General features: G+C 35.8%; 1 protein-coding gene across 1 annotated transcript in view; it reads right to left on the reverse strand.

The window, feature by feature from the left end:
• Positions 1 to 12,227, reverse strand: part of SLC9B2 (solute carrier family 9, subfamily B (NHA2, cation proton antiporter 2), member 2) — a 61,046-nt gene that overhangs the window by 2,082 nt on the left and 46,737 nt on the right. Inside the window, exons 10-12 of the mRNA XM_008580907.1 lie at positions 9,496 to 9,604; positions 6,011 to 6,147; positions 2,900 to 3,123 (exon numbers count right to left, since the gene is read on the reverse strand). Coding sequence (XP_008579129.1) covers positions 2,902 to 3,123; positions 6,011 to 6,147; positions 9,496 to 9,604 — 468 coding nt within the window. The 3' untranslated portion in view covers positions 2,900 to 2,901. The remainder of the gene's footprint in view (positions 1 to 2,899; positions 3,124 to 6,010; positions 6,148 to 9,495; positions 9,605 to 12,227) is intronic.

The raw sequence follows: 12,227 nt of genomic DNA on the forward strand, positions 1-12,227 counted from the left end.
ATCAAAAGGGTGTGACATGTCTTCTCAGAGTAATAAAAATGTTTAAAACTTGTGGTAGTGATGAATGCAGAACCCTAAGGGCCACTGAACTGTGTACTTTTTTTTTTTTTTTTTGTTTTTTGTCTTTTTGTTCCGTGTCCGGCAACGGATCGCAACCCTCAGTGTTGCCCCCGTACCGGACCAGGGACCGGCAACGGGATTGCAAACCTCGGTGTTGCTCCCACGCCTCGCTCAGCCAGTGAGCGGGAGCCGGTCTGTATGTGGGATCCGAACCCTCGGGCGGCAGCGCTGCCGCGCCTCCTAAGCGGCGCACTATCCAGTGCGCCACTGGGCCGGCCCCCCCTTGAATCTTTTTTATCACTGTATTCCCTAGTACTTAGCACAATGCCTGGCACATAGGAGGCAAGTCATAAGTGTACTTTGAGGGAGGGAATGAATGGATTTTAAAACATAAACTCCATGAAGGCTGGATTTCTCTGTTTTACTCATTGCAGCAAAATGAATATTTGAATACTGCCAGATGAATAAATAGTTCTTGAAGGCTTAGCATTCATTATAGACAACAAAAATTCTTCAATTGAAATATCTTCACAAAAGTCAAATGTAAAGTACTTATGTTGCCTTTTGCCCACCTAACTGAGTAACTGATATATCTTTCTGAACATAAGGCATTCCCCAGAAGTGCAGGAATAAAATTTAAAAGAACGAAAATGAAATGGGTGTTTATAGTAAGAATAATTTTAGTCTTCTTCCTTGTATTCTGTGTTCTAAATTTTGTGCAATAAAAATGTATTATTTCATAATCATAAAAGATAATCAACACTATTTTTAAAAAATTTAATATATGAGATCATTTGCAAATGTATGACTGAGGAAATTCAGAGGACTTGGGAAATCCAAGTTCAATCAAGGTTATTTGGGATTAATACCAAAGAGAAAAATACTGGTATGTGACAATAACTTAAAGAGCTGAAACCTAATCAGTCAGCCTGGAAAAAAAAAATACTTCTCAGAAAGGAGATGTATAGCACTGACCCTAGGGGGAAAAAAAGGGCATTGAAGAACAAGTATTTACAGCGTTTGTTTAGTCTTGATGATGTCCCTGGATCAAGAAGGCTTTCAATAAGTGTTTGTTGAATGTATCTAGTTTCAGAACCTGCAAAAGTAGAGGACCAGAGGAGTATTAAATTTATGGTACCCCCACCAAATTTTACCTAACCAATGAAGTTCAGTTTGAAATACCCATCTGCTCTTTGATCTAAATTAATCCAGTGCAAATTAAGAACATAAACACTAAAGAAATACAGTACCATAGAGTAACCACAGTAGGCTAACATAAAATTGAAGCCTAGTTAGAAGAGGTGAATATTAAACTAGTTTTGAATAGAGGTGAAAGCCATGGTAGAAAGGGCTGGACCAGTAGTCTAATGAAGTGAGGAATGGACAGGTTTTATGCAGATTGGCTTGGTGGTATTAGAATATTCACAATTCATTCAATACATATTCAGCATATACGTCAAGATTACATTGAACTTTGAATTCTAGGTTAAAGAATTTAGGCGAGATATGACAAGAAGTAATAAACACTTCAAGTATACATATATATGTGTATAAAAAGCTGTAAACTGTATTTGAACATGATTATTTTAGCAACTAGGCAGGAAATGACCTAGAGAGAAAAGGAACTTATGGGTGAGACACAAAAACAGAGATGGACTGTTGCTAAGTGGGATAAAATGTGACCTATGCAAATAAGACTTTCAGATAAGCCTTTCTTATATATTTTCTCTGCTGGCATGTCACAATGTATGAAATTCCTGCCGTAGAAGTCACTCTTCTAGTTTAAGATACTGTCTTCCAAAAACCTTTGTTAACATGCAAGAATATGCTACTAAGTGATGGTAACACCCAACACAATGGTAGTTCTGGCCCCCAGATGTGATCTTTCATTCCACCCAGGAATACATATGCTTAGCTAGATACAATGCTCAGCCTCCTCACAGCTGGAAATGGTCATCACCAAGAGAATGTAAGAGGAGAGATGTATTACTTGCACTTTCTTTTTTCCTTCTTCCTGAGGGCTAGAAAGGAGACATGGGAGAGATCCTCTTTAACCCATGTGCTAAGTTAGGGCACAGCAGAGCTTCATGACAGAAGGACATGGGTATCTGAACAGACCTCATGAGGAGAGAAACCCTGCCAGCATCAACCAAACAGCCAGTTTCAGGAGAAGGAAATAAAATTCGATTTTCTTTCAACCACTGTATCTTTTGTTTCTTCATGAGAGCAGCTTATATTATCCTAATTAATATACTATTTATGAAGCCAGCATATATCAGAAAATTAGCTATCTCTCACCTAGCGAACTGGAAGAGCCTGAAGATGTGGGTCACAAGAAACAAATAAGAAAGGGCTAGATCAGAACACTTTCTAGGGGAAGAAAGACTCAGATGGGCTGCTGGAATGAAGGACTCGGGTGGTCAGCTGGGGGATAGGATAAAGTCTTTTGACATCCAGATGGGGCAAAAGGAAGAACCAATGAAGATACTTGGTGTACTTTAAAATTCTGGTGGGACCAATCAGTTACAATAATTCACAGAAAGGTAGTAAAAGAGGTAGAAATGGAGAAGAGGCAGATTAGCAGGCAAAGTAAGGTAGAAATTGAGGGAATACATTATGATGTTTAAAAACAAAAAGGGAAGAGAAACAATTCAAGGCTTGGAACATCACCACCCACATGGAAAGGGAAAGGGCTAAAAATGCTGTTTAAAGAAACAGCCAGGCTTTTGGTTCTACTACGTTTCCAGCTTAAACATTACATATTTAAATATCCATTTTGATAAAAGTAGCCTCTTGTAGGAGCTTTCTAATCATTATGTTCAGCATTCTCTCTTTTCACCTCTAAACTTGTATAGAAGTCTCTCCTTGAACTTCTTCCTCTTTATTTTGATGTTGAACTTTCTGGAGAAGCCTGGGGCCCAGCAGACCAATAAGTAGGCTTCCAATTGGGGCTGTGATGAGGATGGCCAAAAATGCCACTGTTAAAACATCCATTCCATATGCTTCTAACTGTTTCTCTTCATGTGCTCTTGCTGTGTCCAAAGCCACAGATCCTATTGCAGCCTATAAAAGTTTAAGGGTAAAATTGGAAACATAAGACAAGCACATATAAAAAAGTGAATTGTTGTATCATTTGCAAAAACAAATTCTTGTTCTTTTGCTCAATTAAAAAAGTTCTATTCGTCTTCTTTCAAAGTGTACGGTAGTTGGTTTTGATTATCTAAAATCTCCTTGCCCTTGCATGAGGACAGACTGATGATTCATATGTACCTATCTGCATAAGGTAGGGTTACATAAATATTAGGCAAATACATTTCAAAACACAAGGTAAATATAGACTCAAAATATTACTTTAATATAATGCAAAGTTCTATGTACTAAATTTCTTCTAAATAAAGATGAAAGTTACTGGTTGTCTTATTCTTTTATCTTCAGGGATTTGGAATTAAGAAAGAACAAGATGGAAACAATGCAGTGATACTTACTGAAGATGGCGAAGTTTTAAATAAATATGTATTGCTTTTATAGTCTAAACTAATACAGACATCATGAAACATAAAAGTGGTAGGTACCTTTAAAACTTGAAGTTAATCTTATTAGGTATTTGGCTAACTCTTTGTCTCAGGAGTTGGTGAAATGTTTTATTTAAAATGTATGTATTAGAAAGTATAATATAAATTCTCATTTTCTTTTAAGACAAAATGCAATATTATCAGTGCACATGGGGAAAAAATATATTGATCAATCTGGTTATCTCCTTATTCCACAGAGCAGAACAATGTTAGTCTCTAGATAATGAAACAGAAGAGAAAATATCAATGTGCATCACACACAATGGCAGAGACTACTAGTTGCCCACAAATATCTCACTGTCCTTTTTCCCTTCTATAACAGAACTCCTGAGTTTTAGCTGGTCTCTCCAAATAGAGACCTTTTGTTTTTCCAGCTTCTTTTGCCAACTACATGTAGCTGTGTATCTAAGAGAAGTGAGTGGAAGTAATAAAAGCTATGTGTAGATTGTTCCCTGAAAAGGAACAGGCATACATATCTTGTTCTTTTCTCCCTTCCCACTGGATGAGAAATGGTGAAAGTTGAACCCATGGATGGGAGGCACATGCTGAGTATGGTGGTCTCTCTACCAGCGCTGGGATGCCCATCCTGGACCATTGGTGGGAGAGAAATAAAACTCTATCTCATTTAGGCTCTGTATTTGGAGGCTCTTTACTACTGCAGATTACCCTGTGCCATAACAAACTTGACATTTAATGAATTCTTGACAAGAACTGCACATATTACATTATGACGTATCTTTCTCTTTCAGTTCTCTATTGTATATGTATGTACATTTGGGGGTTGTGGTTTAAAATATATTTCTTATAGTAGGCCATGGACCAAAAAAGTTTAAAAAACACTAATACAGAAAATATACACATAAGAAAGTCTTGTTTTTTGTGCAGTGCCAAAAGAAAAAAGAAAATTCTATATAATACTTGCTTCCACAGGACATACGTTATCCAACACATCCTAGATAATTTCTCTTTATTTTAAAATTTGCTTTGATGGTAGGAAAGTGCCATCTTTCAAATTTTAATGTTTAGAAACAAATATTTCATACCTAAACTATTAGAGTCATTATTTTGATATTTACCTACAGAAGTTACCAGAAGTAGTGTGGAAGTAGAGATACTTTTAGGGAAAAATAATTCCATTTATTTTAGTACATTATTCTCACAGTATTCTTAGCTATTATGCCTCAGACATCTCTGAAAATTTGATGGAAAAAAAATCTTTTCTGGAATAATGTGCAAGCCCACAACCACATAAAATCTGGAATATAATTACAGAGTATACACATCCCCCAAAGCCTCCTAAATTAAGAATACCTGATTTTCACTCCACAAAAATAGAAATTTGCATATTTAAGTAATTGCAAAATAATCAGGAATGGAACAGTTAAAAATCTTGTTTCATATAATTTTTCAGAAAATATACAATACAATAAGGGATATATTAAATTTGCAACAAATCATAATCTATACACTTCTAATTTAATTAGCAATTATAGGTATTCTACCAATTGTACTGTCAACAATTTCAAGCACCTATCTATAAGTGCTTTATTTATCACTTGTTCATTGGAGAGAACAAATTTTGAGTCAAGCAAGTTAGACATTTGTGAGGACGTTCAGTTAGTTTTGCATAATTAATATCAAGTAATAATCTAGGAAATCAATAAAGCATTTTCTGAGTTGTTTTTCTTTTCTTTTCTTTTTTTTTATAGATGACCGGTAAGGGGATCTTAACCCTTGACTTGGTGTTGTCAGCACCACGCTCACCCAGTGAGCTAACCGGCCATCCCTATATGGGATCCGAACCCGTGGCCTTGGTGTTACCATCACCACGCTCTCCTGAGTGAGCCATGGGCCAGCCCTGAGTTGTTTTTCAATATATCTTCTTTTTCATTCCTTCAATATATTTTCTTTTTTATTTTTCTACATTGTATATAAAGACTTTGATTAAGCATAATTAGTCATCAATCATGTTGACATTGAAGTATTTTCAAACATTAAGATGGGCCATGCTACTTGTTTCACTCTCTTCCTGGAAGATATTGAAATGAAGAGTTAACAACTCTCACTTTGGGTGATTTAGAGAACTATGACTGATAAAAATTCAAACCCTTCCTTCCTGCTATTATTGCTTTCTTGTGGTGAAGGGATTTATTAGATTTTTGTTGTACCTTGGTGATCTAAAGAAATTTAAATGAGCTGTCACATTTAAGGAATCAATATACCAAAAATAAAACTTGTAAAGAGTAGATTAGTATAAACTCTTTTCATAATTCCAACTTTATTCGTTTTCACCAAAATTAAATAAACTCTCATTCAACATTTCAAGGCATCATGTAAAAATAGTGGCTAATATACTACGCCATCCTACCCATCATTACCTGGACTGTGGCCTTTGGAAGCCATGCAAAAGAAATAAATATCTTCTCTTTCATGTTAAAACCAGCAAAACACACCATCAGAAATGTAGTCAAAATTCGTATCAATACTGCAATGCCCAGGGTGGCAACACAAAGTCCTGTAAGAAATACTCAATTTTTAGAAATAATGAAATGCTAGGGGAGCAATATCATTTCAGGGTTACTAATTCAAAATACTATCAACAGAAATAATTGTAAAATATTAAAAATTAAAAATACAAAAATGGTTAGGCATAATATATCAAAAAATTAATATTAAGGATCAATCAGACCATTTGTTTAAAATAAGGTGTTTCCCCTAGATTAAAACCAGAAATTAATTAAACGTATTTGGATTCTTATAAAGGAGATCTGAATGTTACATCTCTTATGCTTCATAGGAAGAACCACACTTTCTTCCATGTGTTTATTTAGCAAGAATTTATTAAATGATATAATGCATAATAAGCTTTAAACTAGGTACTTGGTACACAAAAATGTATAATGTACAGACTTTGTCTATAAACCCAAAGTCAGAGGAAGAAAAACATAAACAACTAATTCATATTCTATATGGTAAGTGAAAAGTATAAACAAACTGATAAGATGGCATAGGAAAAGGAAAAAATAATATTTTCATCAAAATAGTTGAGAATTCTTACAGAGTATAAGACCAGAGGTAATATTCAGAATATTTATCAGCTAGTACAGAGGGAATCAGCCAATCAGACAGAGCTGGCTGGGCACTGACCAATTAGAATTGACACTGGCAATCTACAACATGTATTGATGTATATTAACATCACACATAGCTATGTCATTCAGTCCTTTGCTAATAAAGACAAGTTCATCTTGGTGTGCAAAATAAGGGATTGTGACTAGGGCTGCTGCAAGCTACTGGACCTGAGAATGGCATGGGCCAAAGTGACTTTTGAATGTTAGGGTGATTTTTGGAAAGCAACATTTGCTGAGTGTTTACCCTGTGCCGGGTGCTACACTGAATTTTTTTTTTTTTTTTTTCCCGTTTTGTCTTTTTTCGTGTCCGGCAACGGATCGCAACCCTCAGTGTCCCACCCGTACCGGACCGGGACTGGCAACGGGATCGCAACCCTCGGTGCTGCGCCCACACCTCGCTCAGCCAGTGAGCGGGAACCGGTCTGTATGTGGGATCCGAACCCTCGGTGGGAGCGCCACCGTGCTCCCAAGCGGCGCACTGTAGCAGTGCGCCACCGGGCCGGCCCCAAATGTGACCTTATTTTGAAAATAAGCTTATTTCAGATGTAATTAGTAAAGTTAAAATGACTGGAGTAGGGTGGGCTCCTAAGCCAATGTGACTAGTATCCTCATAAGTGATGATGTGAAGAGACACAGTGAAAACGCCACATGAATGGAAGCAGAAATTGGAGTGTTGCATCTGCAGGCCAAGGAATGCCATGACTGAATATTAAGTGCATTATTTTACTTAATCCTTAACAAGCTATGGGCTGATTAGTCCCATCTTACAGTTGCAAAAACTGAAGCTCAGAAGGGGTAAATAACTTTCTCAAGTTCAAAGGGCTGGTAAAACAACAGATAGACCTTAACAGGAGGTTCTGTTGTGAATCTGCAACATTTTTTCTATATGGAAAAGGTTTGTGGCTCTTTGTGGAAGGGTATTTCTCCCAGGTTGGTAGATATTCAAAAGTATCTGCTACCTGAAGTACAAGATACAAAGAGTTGATACCATTCTCAGAAGGAAACACTGAAGGTTTGGGGAGAGTATGATGAGGAAGTTTTAAACATACTGAATCTGAAGTTTTTTAGGACATACAAGAGGTGATATCCAATCAGCGAGTGGATATACTGACTTAGTGATAAAGATTTTCGAACTATATAGTTTATAATTGACATAACTGGTGCAGACAAAGTCAGAGAAGTGATATAGAGTGAGAAGCATAGAAGGCCTTGGAAAGAAGTTTGATGAAGAGCGGCATTTAATCTTCATATGGTTTAAAGAAGGACTCAAAGGGCTTTGGAAAATATGAAGTTTCAGAACTCAATGTAAAAGGGTGATTTTAAAAAGTCAATAGCACCAAACGCTGTGGAGAGATCAAGTAATACAAAGACTGGATTTAGCAATGTAACCTGGGTGACAGCATGGTTGTTTATGTGATCAGGCACAAACTGGACTAAAATGTATTAAGGAAGGTAATGGGAGCTGAAGTGTAAAAGGAGAATGTAGTCAATTCTTTTGAAAAATTTGAAAAGAGGAAGAGAGAGTTGGCATAATAGGTGTTAGGGAAGTGAAATGGAGAAGGGATAGGAGATATATATATAATGTATATAATACGTATTATGTACATATATTATTTTTAATATTAATTTTACTATATATTATTTTTAATTGTAGTTAAAATACACATAACATTTGCCATCTAAATCATTTTTAAGTGGACAGTTCAGTAGCATTAAGTACATTCACACTATTATGCAACCAATTTCCAGAACTTTTTCATCTTGCAAAAATTAAACTCTGTATTCATTGAACAACATCTACCCATTACCTGGAATCATAATGTATTAGTCTTTTTGTGACTAGCTTATTTCACTTAGCATAACATCCTCAAAGCTCATCCATGTTGTAGCATGTGTCAGAATGGAAGGCTTTTTTTTTTTTTAAGAGAGATTAAAGACTTTAAATTCTGAAGAGGAAAAAACTATGACTAGAATATATGAAGATGTATGAGAAAAGGAGAGGAATCTATATGTGAATTTAGAAGGTGGTAGCAGGGGATGAGATTCCTAGTACAGATGGAAGAATATAGTGATAGGAGGAAAGGAGGAAATAATGAGTATATGTATGCAAATTAATTTTTAAGTGCAGTGCTATAAATCAAGAGTTTTAATATAACGACTTTTAAATATGTGAATGAATAAAAGAATGAAAGAACAAACATTTCTATTCCATGGGTACATAACAAAGAACTAACTAGTTATCTTTAAAATTCTGGCCCTTGATCAGAACAAGGCTAGATGAACATTCTTGTCCTTGGAAAAAAATTTTAAGGCCTGAATTTTTTTTTTTTTCGTGACCGGTAAGGGATTGCAACCCTTGGCTTGGTGTCATCTGCACCGTGCTCAGCCAGTGAGTGCACCAGCCATCCCTATATAGGATCCGAACCCGCGGTGGCAGCACTGCTGCACTGCACTCTCCCGAGTGAGCCATGGGGTCGGCCCAAGGCCTGAATTTTTTGGATGGTGGTCAGTAGTGTCACTTTTCTATTTCAATCAATATTAAAGGTATAAAGTTTACTGTCTTAGATGGACAGACATTATTTTCTAACCAACTACTCTAAAAAATTTAGATCATAATTAACTTTTTATATAATTGTGACAATGGGAACCACTGAACACATACCTACTGAAGATAGTTCAACTGGATATAAAAAGAGTTGATATCAGCAAGAGTACCACTTTGAAATTCTTACCAACAGTTTCTGGTCTGAGAGATGCAATAGATACCTCTGCTCCAATCAGTCCAAAAAGAAGGGGCTGAAAAATGTCCCAGGCAACTGCAATTATCTTTTCAGCCTCAGCCTAAAAGAAAAACAAACATCACACACACACACACACACACACACACACACACACACACACACACACACACACATTTTTATTATGTGAAGTTACAAATACCAAGAATTTTACCAATTTGAAATTTGAGTCATTTGACCTGAGATAGGCTTTATTTCTTTGGCATCTATAAATAGGAAGTTAACTAGAACAGAGCAAAAAAATTGCATGAAGACATTTCTAACACAGTTGAGATATATGAGCTGCTTTAGCATACTAAGTATTGGTTTGCAAATGGATGTTAATTATAAAGATTCTCATAAAGTAATCTTAGGACTCCTACGTCTGAACACGTTGCATGTATGCATGTGCGTGTGTGCATGTGTATGTACATATTATAATATATAGTAATATTTTATAGTTTAAAATTTTATGTTAACTTTCACTAAACAATACGATTTAGAGAACTTATAATATTAGTTCATTTATCTAGATATGCATCTCATTATTGCTGCATAGTAATCTATAGTATGGAAGTACCATAGTTTATTCAATAATTATTGATGAACCTTTACATTGTTTCCAATTTTACTTTATCTTTACAAAAAAATACTGTTTAAGGTTGTCTCAAATCATGTACAAAAATAAAGTCAGGTATAGTAAAGCGCTGTGCCAGGTATCAGTTTACTGCCCCTCAGCTCCAATTCCTCTTTCATCGTTGCTTAGGAGAAAATCGAGCTTGGCTTCTTATACATTCCTCCTTTGCCAGCTAGCACCATGTTAAACTTTGTCAGTAGAGGGCGCTGAAGAGGTAATACAAGCGGAAGGTGCTTTTCTTTCCGGTTTCTGGGGCTCCTCCCATCCGGATCCTTCAGCATTCACTGGTTTCTTCGGCACCAGGTTCTGACAGCCCGGGTGGCTTCTCCAGCAGTGCAGGCGGCTGGCATCTAGAGGCCAGCAGCTTCCCCCAGCATACCCCTGGGTCGGTTTCACATTAGACTCTCTTGGGCAAGATACCTCCCCTTGCATCCTAGAGGGTGGATTTTCTGCTATTTGGAGGGTGGATTTCCAGCAAATTCGGCAGGCACAGCACCACAGTGACTTCTCTACCATTCAGTGAACCAAGGTTCTAACGAGGTCTGGATCTCAGCTCTGCAGGCAGGATTGGGTAGAGGAGAAGTGGAAGCGGGGTGCTCTATATAACAGCCTTAGGGGTTGACAGCTGCTATTCCTATATTCTTTAGTGATCTCTTAATTCTTATTAGCCTATACTCTGTTACTCTGATCCCTGATATGGTTAATAATAAACCTTTCCTATACTAGTTACTGTGTGATTTCGCTTTCCTGATAGGACACTAAGTGATACAAGTACTAACTTCATAGCATATAATGCAAAGATCTTAGGAAAAGACTGACGCAATTGACTATAGTAAAATTAAAATGTTTGTGGCAAAAGAAACCATAAACCAATAAAAAAAGTGATGATTAGAAGAAAATATTTGTACCATGTATAACAGAATAAGTAGCGTTAGCCAATCAGTAAGAAAAAGACATAGACCCTAACAGAAAAATAGGCCATGTATATGCACAAGTAATTCACAGATAAAGAAATGCCAGTGGCCAAAATACTTTAGATGCTAAAATTTAGTAATCAGAGAAACACAAATTAGAATGATAAACCTTTTTTGGGAGGCCCACCACAAGGGAAAAATTCTAAACTGTTTTAATATCCAGTAATTTGTGAGATTGTAAGGAAAACTCTCACTAATTGATAGGAGAGCAAATTGCTAATAGTTTTTTTGGAGGGTAATTTAGCAGTACCCTTACAGTGTCTAAGTATTTACATTGAATAGTTTTTTTTTTTTTTCAATTGACTAAAAAGAATCTATATTTTTGGATGACATTTTTATGCTTACAATTACACATCTTTAGAAACCTGAAATTCCATATATATTCAGCAGTTTGACAAAGGAGGATTACATTTCTCTATTTTCTTCATTTTTATTATTTCTGGTATGTCTATTAGGATGAAGATTCTATTTCCATTTAGCTTATAAATGTTGAAAGAGAGAGAGCATATGTGAGGGAATTGATTGATTTATATAATAGTTCTTTTCCTATAGCATACAAAAAATTACGTTTCACATTATAAGGAATCAGATAATGATTTAGGTTCAAATCTGCCACCCACTAATTACAAGCCACTTGCCTGTCAGCACCTCATTTTTTTCATTTGTAAAATGAGAGGTTTATATTAGATAACATCCATGATCCATTATCATTTAATGACAATGACTAGTTCTTTCAAAACTGGGATCCAGTTACCACCCTTCCACATATCTTTAAATTCTACCTTTTAATTTAGTTTTTAGAGTATATCATAGCTAAAGCTCAGACTTTAGATGATACTCATAGTAGTAAAGAACAAGAATCAACTCCATTAATTTTAGGTTGCTTAATTTTTTGTTGCTGTGACTAATTGTTTAAGGGAAGTCCTCAAATGTATTTCATATACTCAGAACACCAACAAAAGTGGAAGGACTAAAGAGTTTTCTCTTTCAAATTATTTTTATTTCTAAACTGTAGACAAAAGCCACAGTTCGTTTTTTTTTTTTTTTTTTTTTTTTTTTTTTTTTTTTTTTTTTTT

Source organism: Galeopterus variegatus, unplaced genomic scaffold (assembly GCF_000696425.1).
Source record: "Galeopterus variegatus unplaced genomic scaffold, G_variegatus-3.0.2 Scaffold88, whole genome shotgun sequence".
Classification (NCBI taxonomy): domain Eukaryota; kingdom Metazoa; phylum Chordata; class Mammalia; order Dermoptera; family Cynocephalidae; genus Galeopterus; species Galeopterus variegatus.